Genomic DNA, 15,222 nt, shown 5'->3' with positions numbered 1-15,222 from the left:
ACGATGACTTGCAGGTCTGGGATAACAGAATTCTGCAGGAAATCTAGACAGCTTCAGGCTGACTGCTGACAGCAGCTCAGCAGAAGGTGAAACCCAGCAGACCCACACAGTAAGGATCTTAGAAGATAAGAGCAAAGAATATTCTCTCCAGATTTGCTAACCCAGTAATCGGTGGGTTAGTACACTCTGTTATCTCTCACATATATACAGCAGAACAGGCAGTAAGGCCTGGGCTTCCATAAAACTCTAACGAAAAACTTTGCTCTGAGACCCATTCAATGTGCACAGCGCTCTTTGGGGGACGAGTTTGGGTCCGCCCAGCCCTGCTGGGCTAACAGGAAGCCCATGGCAGGGCCTGTGTTGGTCTGGCAGGTCTAACTCACAGTAAGGGAAATAGAAGGGAAGGAACAAAGCAGTCCAAAGCCAAATTTGGAATTGGTTCTGATTTTCCTCTAATATCCTATTGATTGGGTCATGGAAGGCCTACTACAAGGCAGGGCAATGTCTCAGAGATACCTTCAAGGAAAAGATCCTCACTGACTTTGGCAGCTTTGGCCCAGACAAAAATGTCTGCAGCACCAGTGCTCCTAGAGGCTGCTGCAGCCTCAGCCTCCAGTTCCCAGGCTCCCCACCACTGGCTAATGTCTAGGCCTCTGCAGCTGAATTCCAAGAGCTGCACAGCAGCAATGATACCTGCAAAGCTGTGCACCAGAAACCAAGCCTGCTTTGCAATGTACGCAAAGCAGTCAAGGAATGGAAAACAGGGCTCCAGAGACAAAACTTTGTCTTCACTCCCCAACTCATAGCCTCTAAATCCACACAATTCAACTCGACCCAACCAGCCTTCTCCTTCCCGCACACCCACAGTTCCTCACCTACTCCCAGACACTTTGAACATCACTCATTTTAAACAAGAGGACAAGCCCCACTTGGACCATCACTGGGCAGTAGCTGTTGAAATCGTTTCTAAGAATCCTTTTCTACTTAGGAGGCCAACATTATTTTTGGAAGACTTGAATGGGTGTTCAGTGACAACGAACCACCTCAACCATTTGTTGAGGACTTCAGTGGACCAGGCTCCCTCCAACCTCATGACAGCCCTCTGAGGATGGGGCCGCTGTGAACCCACTGTGCAGACTGGAAAAAAAACATCCTCCCCACCAAATCAAGGTGCCATTACTTCTTCCATTTGCTTTCTCTTAGTGGGTCTCGTGGGTGCCAAATTTTAGCTCAGGGCTTTGCTCCACCCAACACCAAGCAAATGTCACTTCCAAGAAAAATACTCTATGCCTTTCGGTATGCTTCTCACTCCAGCAACTGCTAGAGTCTCTTGAAGGTAAAAAGAAAAATGCTGCCATCAATCAGGCAAGAACCAAATTCTCCCATAAATCTTGCTCTGCCCTTCCAATGCCCAGCAGTGCAGCTGTTCCTCTCTCCTCTGACCACCATCACAACGTTAAAGAAACATGGTATCAGGAGCTTTCCCCATCTTTGAACTACTTCAAAAGACTCCCCTATCTATAGCGCATGGATCTTTTGTTCACTAACTCATTCCATTGCCAAAGAATGACAGAGGACCTTCTATACAGGGCCGCGTTAGGGCAGCTGTCCCTGCCTCCAAAGAGTTTAAAGTCTAGTGGGGAAAGTAAACGACAAAAGATAAAAATTATAACACAAGTGAGCCATTATTACCATAGCATGCTTTTAGAATGCAGGTTCCTTTTTTTTTTGTGTGTGTGTGTGTGTGTGTGAGATGGAGTCTCACTCTGTCGCCCAGGCTGGAGTACAGTGGTGCAATCTTGGCTCACTGCAACCTCCACCTCCCGGGTTCAAGCGATTCTCCCGCCTCAGACTCCCCAGTAGCTGGGATTACAGGCGCCCGCCACCATGCCCAGCTAATTTTTGTATTTTTAGTAGAGATGGGGTTTCGCCATGTTGGCCAGGCTGGTCTCGAACTCCTGACCTCAGGTGATCCACCCTCCTTGGCCTCCCAAAGTGCTGGGACTACAGGCGTGAGCCACCACGCCCGGCCTAGAATGCAGGTTCCAGGCAAACAGGAATTTTGTTTGCCCTGTACTGCAATACTCCCTGAACCAGAGCAGTGTCTGGCACACAGTAGACATCTAATAAAGGTACATATGCCATAGTGCATATAATTCAATAACAGTCATAACATTTGCCCAGAGATACTTGTAGCTACTATTTATTAAGCATTTCCTAGTGCTGAGCACTGCTAGGTACTTTTCACAGGTTATCTATGTTATCACTGTGGTTACCACATTACCACAGTGCAATCCTTACTACTCCCATTTTGCAAGTAAGAAAATCAATGTGCAGAGAATTAAGCTCAGGATTCCATAGTCAACAACAAACTAAACCTGTCCCAGTGGAAAGCCTGTGCTCCTAACCATGAGGCACACAGTGGCCAGGGAGTGCTTCCCAAAGGACGGATTGAAGTGAAGGGACAGAAAGGGGAAAGTTCAAAGCAAAAGGAACACGTACAGACTAAGGAAACAGACCAAGGAGGGGCTGAAACTTTTCTCAGTTAAATACAATGGGTTTTATCAAATCTTTTCATAGTCGCTGACGCCCTTAATATGACTTGGATGTGAGCACTTCGAGACAAAGTACTAGTAACCCAGCAGAGTATGTTTAAGTAGGGCAACTCCTACATTGTTAAAATGACTTTAAGTTTTATATTCAGAACTCCAGAACCTGCAACTTAGGGAAGGCGAGCCATGAGGAAGGACTTTCAAGTCCACTTAGTCCTCCCCGGGAAAGAGGAAAACTTTAGAAAAATATAAGGATAAAAGTCAAGTGCTTTATAACTGCACACCTAAAGTCCAAATTCCAATCCTATGTGCTTCCACTGATTTAAGAAATTAACAAGCAACCGCGGGCTCTTTCACTCCAATACTCATAGGATCACGACCCAAAACATTCTCAATAATAGAGGAGATGCTGCCCCTCTCGCTGACCCTCATGGACCCTGGGGTAAACCGTTTTAATCTCGGCAATCAACATCGATTGAGAGTCAGTAGTCTAAACGGCATTGCACTATCTACACAGGCATACAACAGCAATCAATATATTCTGCTGGAAGCAGACAGACAAGAAAATAAAAAATACAAGCGTTTCAATCAGTGATGACTGCTGTCCAGAAGTGAAAAAATGATGAGCTGGAGGTAAATAGGGGAGGAAGGGCCTCTTGAAGGCCTTGGAACCAAGACTGAAATGATGAGAAAAAGCTACTTGGAAGGAGCACATTCTCAGCCAAGCAAAAAACAAAACAAAAAAAAAAATGGGAAAACAGTAAAAACGAAATCCTCAAGGTGGATATGAGCTCAGTGTGTTTGGGGCAAGAAAGGCCACACGGCTAGAGCTCCATGAATGTGGAGACAGTGGAAGAGATGAGAATGGGGAGAAAAAGAGTTCAGAAAAAAGGCCAACCAAGGATGGTCCTGTAGAACCCTGGCAAGATATGAGATGCTAAGCACAATCAGATGTCGCTGGAAGCTTTTCAGCAGCAAGGTAACATGAACTGGTTTTTGCTTTAAAAGGCTTGCTCTGGATTTCATCAAAAGCGATAACAGGCTGGCCCTCACCTGGCCCAGTGCACAACACAATGGCTACCAACGGAGAAAGGCAGAATTCATCCATAGGCCAACATCCACCAGAGCCCCAACAAAGAAGAGGAAAGAACCTCTTGGTAACCAGCTGCTTGGACTTCCAAGAACGTGCTCTCAATACCTAAGACCACTTTTTCTGAAATCCAACCTCCCCTCACCATTTTGCATTCCCCCCATGGATGAGGCTGAAAAATAAGATATGATGCCATGGCGCAAAAATCTCCCCCATTTAAAAACAGGTCCTGAAAAAAAGAAGAATTGTGTTTCAGGAAGGCCAGGGAGGAGGCATAAACATGTTCTGAACATTTAGATTCTAGCACGGCACTGAAACCCCAAGACCAAGAGAAACCAGCAACCCAAGTCTAGTGTCAGGGGCCTCCTGGTCACTTGGCTGGTCTGAGGTGATGGCCAATGCCCGCCTGCAGGGTGATGAAGAAGCCAAGACATTAAAGACGGGTCGGCTTGACTGTCATCTGCTAAACAACGAACACCAGGAAACACTATCTCGGCATCCAACACATCAAAAGGCAGTCCACGTGAGGCTATATCTGTGGCAATACCATGCCAGAAATCTGGGCTAATCTGACTCTGCTATTCATAAATTCCCCCTCATGTTAAAGCACATGTGTTTGGGAAGGAAAAATGAATCCAAGTCAATTTTAGACATTGTTACTTGGAAACCATCTGGAGTCCCTGGAAGCATAAGAAGCCACCGCATCCCCTGCCCTCAAATGCCCACTGTAACTAGGGCAGTATGCTTAGACGGGAGTTCAGATGTCCCCTATTCCCCAGGGATGTCCCCACCCCCATCCTACCAGATGCCAGTTCAGGCTCCACTTCCCACCCAAGAAAGGTATTCGGTTTCTCGGTAAACCTAGTGGAGAGCCCTCGAAGTGTTGAGCTTGCATTTGAACTGCACCCAAGGCTGGATTCTTTGCTTTCTGATTGCTTTAGAACAGCACACCTGAATTCCTTTGCCACAGCAGCAACGGAAATCCCTCCCCAGGAGTAGGGGTTCCAGGAAAAATCCCTTCTACCTAACGATCCTGTGTTCAAAGAATGTCTAGTCTTGGGAGCGACCCACCAGGATTTTTATGTAACCTTAATAGATGTTGGCACCCTGCAGAGCCGCTCCTGGAGTCCAGATGTAGCCCATTTTCACCGTGATGGCAGCAGGCGGGGTCTTGCAGCTTCCCGGGGCCTGACTCTTCTGACTGTGGGGCCTCTGTCCCCCTCCCCTACCTGGCTGCGATTCTCTGCTTATCTCATCTTCCCGAGGACTTGGGCCTCCTTTTTGCAGCCTCCCTCCCTCCACTGAAATCAGTCCTAACATCAAGCAGGCAGCAACGCCATTCCACCAGCACCTTCCTTCCTCTCCCACCCCTCACCCTTTCCCCCCACCAAACGCCTTAAGAAACCCGGCCAGGAAAGTGATCCAGAATCTCGTACAGTCATAGTCCCTGAAAACAAACACGGCGGGAGGGGCAGGCCGACCAGGCCCAGCACTTTCCCTGGACCCGGGAGCAGCCCTGAACTCGGCGCAGGGAAGGGGAGGGAAGAGATCTCCGGAGACCGACTGCGGTTCGGCTGCCTCCAGCACAATCAGAACAAACACCTGTTTCCAGGAAGATAGGCGGCCAGAGGGAGAAGGGAGTCCCGGGGAAAGGCAGGGAGGACGAAGCGAAGGGGCAGCCGGGGACGCAGGTAAAGGATGCGTCACACTTTGCGCTTGGCAACCGGAGCCCGGAGCAGAAGGCGGCGAGTGAGAAGAGCTCCGGGGTCTGGGAAGTTCAGGGAGGAGGGGTCGCGCCTGCGAGCGGCGCCTGGAGGGAGCTGGTGCAGGGGAAAGGACTGAAGCAAGGAGGACTGGAGGCCGGGCGGGCTCCATCACCTGCGCGCCCCGGCGGATGCAGCCTCGCGGGCGCGCACCGGCACCGGTGCCCGCGGGTGACCTACCTGCCCACCGTCTGGTTGGCCAGCTGGCGCATGCGATTGAACTGCTTCTTCATCGTGGCCCCGCTGCCGCGCTAGCCCGGGAGCTGGGGAAGGACGGAGCAGCCCGGAGCCCGCCGCAGGGTTACATGGCTCCCGCGCGGAGCCTCCCGGGCGACGGCGGCGGCACTGCGGAGCCTCCGGGAGCCGTCTGGCCCGCGCGCAGCTCCCTCCCGAGGGCACCGCCGCCTACTCCTCCTGCCGCGCCGCCTCCTGCCGCATCCCTCTCACGCGCGCCGCGCAATGCCCGGGGCAGAGCAATGCCCGGGGCCGTCCTCGGCACCGGCCCGCTCCGCCCGGGCTGCCTGCTCCCAGTCCCAGTCCGGCGCGGGGACCCGGGAGTCTCCGCAGGCTGGCTGGCCGGCTGGCCGGGCGGTCCCCGTGCGCCTGTGCGGAGAACGCCGTGCATGCCGGGACTTGTAGTTTCGCGCCCCGTGCCCACCTTTCCTGTGTCCAAAGTTTGCAAGGACAGTGGAGTGCGGAGGTGGGAGAAGGCAGCGTCACCAGCAGCTTTGCACTTTAGCGTTCGAGTAAGGGAAACGTTTTCCTGTTTTAAAAATGGCAAAGTGGGACCAAGAATACAACAGCAAATAAAGAAAGTGAGCATCTGTCTCTCATTGTATTTTTAGTGAATGTGAGGCATCAGTGTTCTGAATTCACAGAAGGGAGATTTATGCTAGCAGATACGTGGCTGATAAAACGGTCTAAGGTCACCTGATTAATGATGAGGTTCAAGGTTAAGCTTGAAACACAGGGGCTGACAGCAGATTTTGAACAGGCATAGCTTGCATCCCAGAAGTCTGATTCTTAATTTTTACCAAACCAAACCCATTAGGTAACCAGAAGCCAATATAGATAGTGACATTGTGCTTACTGGCCCAACCTGTCTGAGACAGCTTTTTTGTATGGCTTAGATGCCAATCTCGTATCTAGTCCCATTTCCCTTCCACCACCAGGAGACCAAGGGGCATCAGCTGTAGCCCCCCCCCCCAAGTGTCCTGCACCACAGCATCCCATTGGCGTCAGTTGACTCCTTGGAAGGGGTTGTGGCTTCTTTGGTCTCTATCCTTAGAAAAAGATAGGTGAGCCGAGCGCGGTGGCTCACGCTTGTAATCCCAACAGTTTGGGAGGCCAAGGAGGGTGGATCATGAGGTCAGGAGTTCGAGACCAGCCTGGCCAACACAGTGAAACCCTGTCTCTGCTAAAAATACAAAAATTAGCTGGGCTTGGTGGCGGGCACCTGTAATCCCGGCTACTTGGGAGGCTGAGGCAGGAGAATAGCTTGAACCCGGGAGGTGGAGGTTGCAGTGAGTGGAGATCGCGCCATTGCATGCCAGCCTGGGTGACAGAGGTAGACTCCATCTCAAAAAAAAAAAAAAAAGAAAGAAAAAGAAAAAGATTGGTGATTGCAGTTAGGTTTTATCATTATATATCAAGGTTTTATCATTATATATCAAGTAAAAGCAGTATTGTTGGGTGTGAGGCACTTTGGATTAAACAGATAGGAGTTCCTGCATCAGAATTCCACATACCTGTTATATAACCTTAGGAAAACAGCTTAACCTCTCCAAACCTCTGTTTCTACATCCCTAAATAGAGAAATATGCTGCCTGATCTTCAGTAAGAGAACTATTTGTTAAATTACCAATAATCAAATTACATATAAATTTTCATATGGTACATTGCCGTATTCATTTACTACAAAATGATTATATTTAGCATAATAGAGAAAAATCCTATTCATACAACAGAATTACTAATCTTATAAAGGAAGGATCTTCTTTGAAATAGGATATTTTGCATATGTTGATTATAGTTGCAAGATGTCCTAAATATGGCTCTAAGTATCTTGCTGGCCAGCTGAACAAAAAATGGTTTGAGGCATGTCTTGGCTGAATGAACACGAAATCTTTAATTAATTGTGAATTTAGCCTCTGCTTATTAGGTCAGACAACTCCAGCCAGTGAATAAACAAAGGCATTATTTGCTTTTAACCAACTATGTTGTACCTATAATGTCAATATGATGTCTATATTAAGTGAAATTATTTCCATTTTGAGATTTTTAAAAAAGCAAAGTACAACATGCTTCTTATGTGTATAAACAGTAAGACATTAAGGTCACTGTATGACTTTTAGCAACACTATCTCTGGTAACTTCCAGAACTGCACTGTTGAATATAGTATCCCCTAGCCACATGTGGTTGTTGCAATTTAAGTTAATTAAAGTTCAAAATTTGGTTCCTCACTTTTACACTGTTGGTGGGAGTGTAAATTAGTTCAGCCATTGTGGAAAACAGTGTGGCAATTCCTCAAGGATCTAGAACTAGAAATACCATTTGACCCAGCAATCCCATTACTGGGTATATACCCAAAGGATTATAAATCATTCTGCTATAAAGACACATGCACATGTATGTTTATTGTGGCACTGTTCACAATAGCAAAGACTTGGAAACAATCCTAATGCCCATCAATGATAGACTGGATAAAAAAAATGTGGCACATATTCACCATGGAATACCATGCAGCCATAAAAAAGGGTGAGTTCATGTCCTTTGCAGGGACATGGATACGGCCATTAAAAAGGATGAGTTCATGTCCTTTGCAGGGACATGGATGAAGCTGTAAACCATCATTCTCAGCAAACTAACACAGGAACAGAAAACCAAACACCGCATGTTCTCACTCATAAGTGGGGGTTGAACAAAGAGAAAACATGGACACAGGGAGGGGAACATCACACACCGGAGCCTGTCGCGGGTAGGGGCTAGGGGAGGGATAGCATTAGGAGAAATACCTAATGTAGATGATGGGTTAATGGGTGCAGCAAACCACCATGGCACGTGTATACCTACGTAACAAACCTGCACGTTCTGCACACATATCCCAGAACTTAAAGTTTAATAAAAAATAAAATAAAATAAAATAAAAACAGAATTTAGTTCCTCAGTCACCCAAGTCACATTCGAAGTGCTTAAGAGCCACATGTGGCTAAAGGCTACTGTACTGGACAGCACAGATAAAGAACATTCCTATCCTCTCAGAAAGTTCTACTTGTCAGCACTAATCCTCAAGAACTCTGGTAGACAACTCCAATATCATGCCAGCCCCTGCCTCCAATCCCAAGATTTTTCCGTTCCAAAGGGAAATCCCTTTGGCAGCCTCCCCTGCCAGAGTGTGGTCCAATAATGTTTTATTAACTGGTGGCTTCTCCACAGATTTTCTGTCTTCCTTTGAATGCTTCCTTCACTCAGGAAGCAGCTAGTATATTTTCTGCTTTCTACCCCGGGGAAGGGATAATAGTGCAGAAACAAGAGCTTCAGAAACACATGTGACAGAATAGAGTTCTTCAAGAAAAGAGTTTTGAGTTTCCAGAATACAGGCTTTGGAGCTTTAATAGTCTATGTCAGAAATAGTAGATTATAAAGCATATATCATCCTGCTTAGTCTAAATAAAGAACCTACAGGCTGTGAGATGTTGAAGATGGTGATGGGGACTGGAAAGCGGGAGAGAAAGAGAGAAGAAAAATAGATGATGCTTGTGCAGATACTATTAATGCCCAAAAAATTTCACTGCCAATCCCTATGGGAAGGACTCTATTTTACCTTACTGTTGAGGTAAAGATCGGTCATGTGATTTTCTTTGAACAATGAATATGCACAGAGGTGACTTTTACGCTTCTTCTGAGGGCGGAAGTTTTAGGAGTCATTTTGTGATCCTGCCCTCTTCTTCTTAATGCTGGCAATGAACCAGTTAGGGGATGCTGTGGAACAGTGATGTGGCCCCCCAGCAAAAGGTATCTTTGCTGTTTTAAATCAGAGGTTTGTTGCTGTAACATAATTGAGTCTAAGCTGACTGCTACAGTGGGTTTCTCTGAGAAAGTAGCATGCACCTTGCTTTTACCCATGGTCAACAATTAGGTTGGGGGCAGGCAGACTGAAGACAGATATATCATATCGTTTTGGGGCATCTGAGCACAGTGGAGAAACTGTACACCACTCCTGGAGTGAAGGCTAGGCATGGCCAAGCTTGCGGAGATCCTCTGCCTTCTAAGACAGAGGACCAGTAAGACATCTATATGAAGTGCCTCAGGTACCCATACCACAGGCTAGTGGCAGCCCCAGAGCTCCCTGCACCCAAGCCATGTGCGATGATTTGGTGTCTGCATGTGTGCTGTGAGGATACACAAATGTACCTGAAACAGCTGGATGTGAAAGCTATTGAGATCAAAGATGATGATCAGGAGGAGAAGGCAGCATTGGCCAAGATGGGGAATGAAGATGGAATTGCCTAAAACTTAATTTTTGCCACCTAGAAGAATAGACTTAATATAAAATTTAAATGTATTTGCAAAAGAAGAGGAGGAGGTGAGGAAGGAGGGTGGGAAGGGGAAAGAAGAGGAGAAAAGAAGAAAGAAATTTCTATGTCTTATATACCTAGCTTTGACCTATGGGAAGATTACACTTCCCTGCTCCTGTTGACCTTGACTTTGACCTTGTCACTTGCTTTGGTCAACAATATATGGGCTTCTTACTTGCTTCAGCAACGTTGTAGTACTATTTGTCTGAGATATGTTTCCTTAGAAATCTGATACTTTAGAAGCCCCTGAATTAGAATGGTTTTAACCTCTACTCTGAGAGCAAGCATTCACTAGAGCCACCTGGCCAACATGGGAATCATTAGCTACATGTGGTTACTTAAATATTATTTTAAATTAGGTTAAATAAAACAAAAATTTCAGTTTTTCATTTCAAGTGCCCAATAACTACATGTGGCTAGTGGCTGCCATAGTAGACAATGTAAAATAACATTTTCATCATCATAGAAAGCTCCATTGGACAGGGCTGGTCTACAGAACAGAATTCAGAATAACCTCATGTGTCACTTAATGACAGGGATATGTTCTGAAAAATACATTATTAGGTGATTTTGTTGTTGCAAAAACATCATAGAAAGTACTTACACAGCCAGGCGTGGTGGCTCACGCCTGTAATTCCAGCACTTTGGGAGGCCAAGGCAGGTGGATCTCCTGAGGCCAGGAGTTCGAAACCAGCCTGGCCAATGTGGTGAAAACCCGTCTGTACTAGAAATACAAAATTTAGCTAGGTGTGGTGGTGGGCATCTGTAATCCCAGCTACTCGGGAGGCTGAGGTAGGAGAATCACTTGAACCCAGGAGGCGGAGTTTGTAGTGAGCCGAGATCGTGCCACTGCACTCCAGCCTAGGTGACAGAGCGAGACTCCGTTTCAAAAAAAAAAAAGAAAGTACTTACACAGACCTAGATTGTATAGCCTACTGCATGCCTAGGTTATAGGGTATAGCCTACTGCTCCTAGGCTACAAACCTACCTATATAGCATGTCACTGTACTGAATAGTGTAGGCAATTGTAACACAATGGTAAGTGTTTGTGTTATCTGAACACATCTAAACATAGAAAAAGTACAGTAAAAATACAGTGTTATAACCTTATGGGACCACTATTGTATATGCAGTTCTTTGTTGACTGAAACATCCTATACATCATATGACTGTGTAGGGTCCACAGAAGAGAGAAAGCAGAACAGGAAGCTCGAGCTCATTATAATTATGGCCAATCATCTTGCTGGACTTCTCCAGGACACTCTTCTCTTATCTACTATATGGGGGTTTATAGTAAAAAATCTCTAAGTAATATGTTTTGGGGAGTTAACTGGCCAGTCTATTTGCTCAATAAATTGCTGTTGGAGAAGATTCACCTATGCTTTACCGTATTTGATATGTCAAAACAACATTCAGTGCTACAATAAAACTGAAGGATATTACAGATTCCAATCACCTTTATACTTGCAGGTATCAAACTTGACTTGCACCATTAAAGTATATCTGTTAGTCCAAAATATTTTTTAAATAGGATGATAGATGTTCCCATCTTTGGGCATGGTATTAATAGATGCCATTAACTCCAATTTTCAGCCTTCCCTTAATATACCTTTGCATCGTCTCATCATAGGCGGAGTGTATTTTCCCACTTAATAACTCAGGACTTAACCAAGAGACTTCTTTGGCTAAAGGCCTGTGGGTGGAAGTGATGTATGCCACTTCCAAGCTGTGCATTAAGAGGCTTTGTACATTTTCCTCTGGTCTTCTGGCACATTTACCACTGCTATAAGAAAAAACTTTCCCCCGATAGTTGCTTGTCTTCTCTCCTGGGTTCCAGAGGAACACTTGTACAGCAGACCCAATACAGACCTTAGAATAAATTAAGGGTGTAATTGATCAATTAATTTCAGGACTGGTTGTTTCAAAGAGATAGATAAAATGAATAGATAGAAAGGCAAAAAGAAGAAAAACACACAACTTTAGAAACAAGAAAAAGGATTTAATCACAGAAGCAAAAAAAAGTATAAGAATACTTTTGCAATCTTATGTTTACTTATTTTAAAGTAAGCTCTTAATTTGCTTGGAGAATATGAACTGCTACAAGTGTTTCTCTTCTTTTTCTTTTTTTTTTTTTTGTTTTTTGTTTTGTTTGTTTTTTGAGATGGAGTCTTGCTCTGTCTCCCAGGCTGGAGTGCAGTGGCGCAATCTCAGCTCACTGCAACCTCCACCTCCTGGGTTCAAGCTATTCTCGTGCCTCAGCCTCCCTGAGTAGCTGGAATTACAGGCGCCTACCACCACGCTCAGATAACATTTGTATTTTTAGTAAAGATGGAGTTTCACCATGTTGGCCAGGCTGTTTTCAAACTCCTGACCTCAGGTGATCTGCCCACCTCTGCCTCCCAAAGTGCTGAGATTACAGGCATGAGCCACCGTGCCCAGCCTGCTACAGGTTTTTCAAAAATAGGTAGGAAGCATGAGGGGACCAGGAACACGGAAAAACTTGGAAAACTTTTCAAGGAACAACACTCCCCAAAGTAGCCAGGTCCATATGGTTTTATGGGGAGCACTTTCAAAGCTTCAAAGAACAGATAATTCTTCTGCTATTTAAAGTGTTTCAGAGCACAGAAACAAAATGAAAGCATCCAAATTCACTTTATGAAATTGCCTTAACTCTGTTATCAAACCTGATGAAGATGGCACAGACACCAAAACAACAAACCAATATCGCCTACAAGAATAGATACAGGCCAGCCGCGGTGGCTCACGCCTGTAATCCCAGCACTTTGGGATGCCAAGGCGGGTGGATCACCTGAGGTCAGGAGTTCGAGACCAGCCTGCCCAACATGGAGAAACCCCATCTCTACTAATAAAGTACACAATTAGCCGGGCGTGGTGGCACATGCCTGTATTTCCAGCTACTTGGGAGGCTGGGTCAGGAGAATTGCTGGAACCCGGGAGGCAGAAGTTGCAGTGAGCCGAGATTGCGCCACTGCACTCCAGCCTAGCAACAAAGCGAGACTCTGTCTCAGGAAAAAAAAAAAAAGAATAGATATAAAAATTATTAATAAAATGTTAGTAAATAAAGTCCAACAGTATATGTGTTTGTATATAAACATGTTACACATTTTAATGTTATTGAGGAAAAAAATTGGAAAACTCAGATTCATTTAAAAAGTGAAAAATGCCCATATTCTTACTAATCAAGATAACACTGGGAATTTATAAACGTGTTTCAAAAATAGGATCAGACTGTTGTTAGGACAATATGTTCTTTCTTATCTTCTGTTATTCTAAATATCTCTGTGATCAACATGTTAATGGTTAAAACTTTTTGCACATATTTACTTAAGATCAAAATTAAATAATTAAAATGTCTGCATTGAAATGTGTCATGTTTTAAAGCTTTTTATATGTATTGCCAAATTATCCTGTAGATAAATAATGGAAATTTTTGCAGTCCCAACTACAGCGTGTAAATATGCCATTTTCTCCATACCCTAACCTATGCTGAGTATTACCACTCTTAATAATCCTGCCAGATGAATAGATGAGAAATACCATTATTATGCTCTTTTAATTTGCATTTCTTTTTACCACATGAAACATTTTCCCGCATGTTTCATGGCCATTAGTATTTCTTCTTTGGTTAATTAATTCTTCATGTCCTTAGCCCATTTTTCTGTTATAGGTCTACATTTTCTTATCAATTTTTAAAAGGTTTTTAGTCAGCCGGGTGCAATGGCTCACGCCTGTAATCCCAGCACTTTGGGAGGCTGAGGCAGGCAGATCATGAGGTCAGGAGATTGAGACCATCCTGGCTAACACGGTGAAAGCCCGTCTCTACTAAAAATACAAAAAAATTAGCCAGGCGTGGTGGCGGGCGCCTGTAGTCCCAGCTACTCGGGAGGCTGAGTCAGGAGAATGGCGTGAACCCAGGAGGCGGAGATTGCAGTGAGCCGAGATTGTGCCACTGAACTCCAGCCTGGGCAACAGAGCGAGACTCCATCTCAAAAAAAAAAAAAAGAAAGAAAAGCTTTTTAGTCATATTAATTATACTAATGCTATTGTATCTTGTGGCAAATGTCTTCTCTAGTTTGGCCTTTCCTTTTCAACATCTGTAATGTTGATTTTTATCTTCCAGGAATTCTACTTTTTTTTTTTTTCTGAGATGGAGTTTCACCCTTGTTGCCCAGGTTGGAGTGCAATAGTACAGTTTCGGCTCACTGCAACCTTCATTTCCCGGGCTCAAGCGATTCTCCTGCCTCAGCCTCCCAAGTAGTTGGGATTACAGGCATGAGCCACGACACCTGGCTAATTTTGTATTTTTAGTAGAGACAAGGTTTCAGCATGTTGGTCAGGCTGCTCTCGAACTCCTGACCTCAGATGATCCACCCGCCTCGGCCTCCCAAAGTGCTGAGATTACAGGCATGAGCCACCATGCCCAGCCAAAATTCTACATTTTTAATGCGGTCAGATCCATCAATCTTTTCCTTTATGTTTTATGCCTTTGGGTTAATGCTTAGAAAGTCTCCCTTATCCCCAAAGGATAGAAATATTTACTATATTTTTACCTAAAACATTTACGTGTTAACTTTCTTTATTCTTAGTAAACTTTACATTCAACTTCTGGTAACAAAATGTTAACAAAAGCCAGTAGTTTTGACTCATTTCTCCCTCCAACATCCATTCAAAATAACTCAGTAAACATAATAGAGCAATTCTGTGTCACTCATGGAAATCAGAGAAAGGTCCCATTCACAATCTTGTCAAAAAATGGTACAGGTGATTTCTGAGTGAGGGAGTCCTGGCCAGGTAGATTTACTACGTGTAGTAACTTTTGGGGCAAATTAAAGTAAGATCTGCATCATTTCTGACCTGACGCCTTTCTGTCCAACTCAGCTACCAAGTCTAAACTAACCAGACCTCTCTATGTGAGACTGACAAGCAGAAAAAAGACAGCATTTCAATGTTATAATGATGAGAATGAAGAAGGTAATAATAATAAACTATATAGCCAAGTACTACTGTAAGTGCTATGAGATACATTATCTAATTTAATCCTTAGAAGAACTCTACGATGAGGGTTTGACTACACCTATCAAATAAACCAAGCTCAGAGGGTTTAGGTGAACTGCCATTCAAGTGTTAGAACTAGGATTCAAACCTGGGTTTTTCTAGTACAAATGCCTGTGCCTTTATTATAGGCTATTACCTCCATAAAACAGGGAGACTAATCTGA

General features: G+C 44.8%; 1 protein-coding gene across 4 annotated transcripts in view; it reads right to left on the bottom strand.

Moving 5' to 3' along the window:
• ARHGAP44 (Rho GTPase activating protein 44) overlaps window positions 1-5,999 on the bottom strand; it is a 201,247-nt gene extending 195,248 nt beyond the window's left edge. For 2 of the 4 annotated variants that reach the window (XM_019013328.4, XM_019013329.4), the window contains exon 1: window positions 5,586-5,999. In XM_019013328.4, coding sequence (XP_018868873.3) covers window positions 5,586-5,638 — 53 coding nt within the window. In that variant the 5' untranslated portion in view covers window positions 5,639-5,999. The remainder of the gene's footprint in view (window positions 1-5,585) is intronic. The other 2 variants (XM_019013330.4, XM_019013332.4) reach the window with 2 other exon arrangements.
• Window positions 6,000-15,222: the final 9,223 nt, after the last annotated feature.

Source organism: Gorilla gorilla, chromosome 19, assembly GCF_029281585.2.
Source record: "Gorilla gorilla gorilla isolate KB3781 chromosome 19, NHGRI_mGorGor1-v2.1_pri, whole genome shotgun sequence".
Lineage (NCBI taxonomy): Eukaryota > Metazoa > Chordata > Mammalia > Primates > Hominidae > Gorilla > Gorilla gorilla.
The sequence above is the reverse complement of the archived record's forward strand: the minus strand, read 5'-3'. Positions and strand labels throughout refer to the sequence as shown.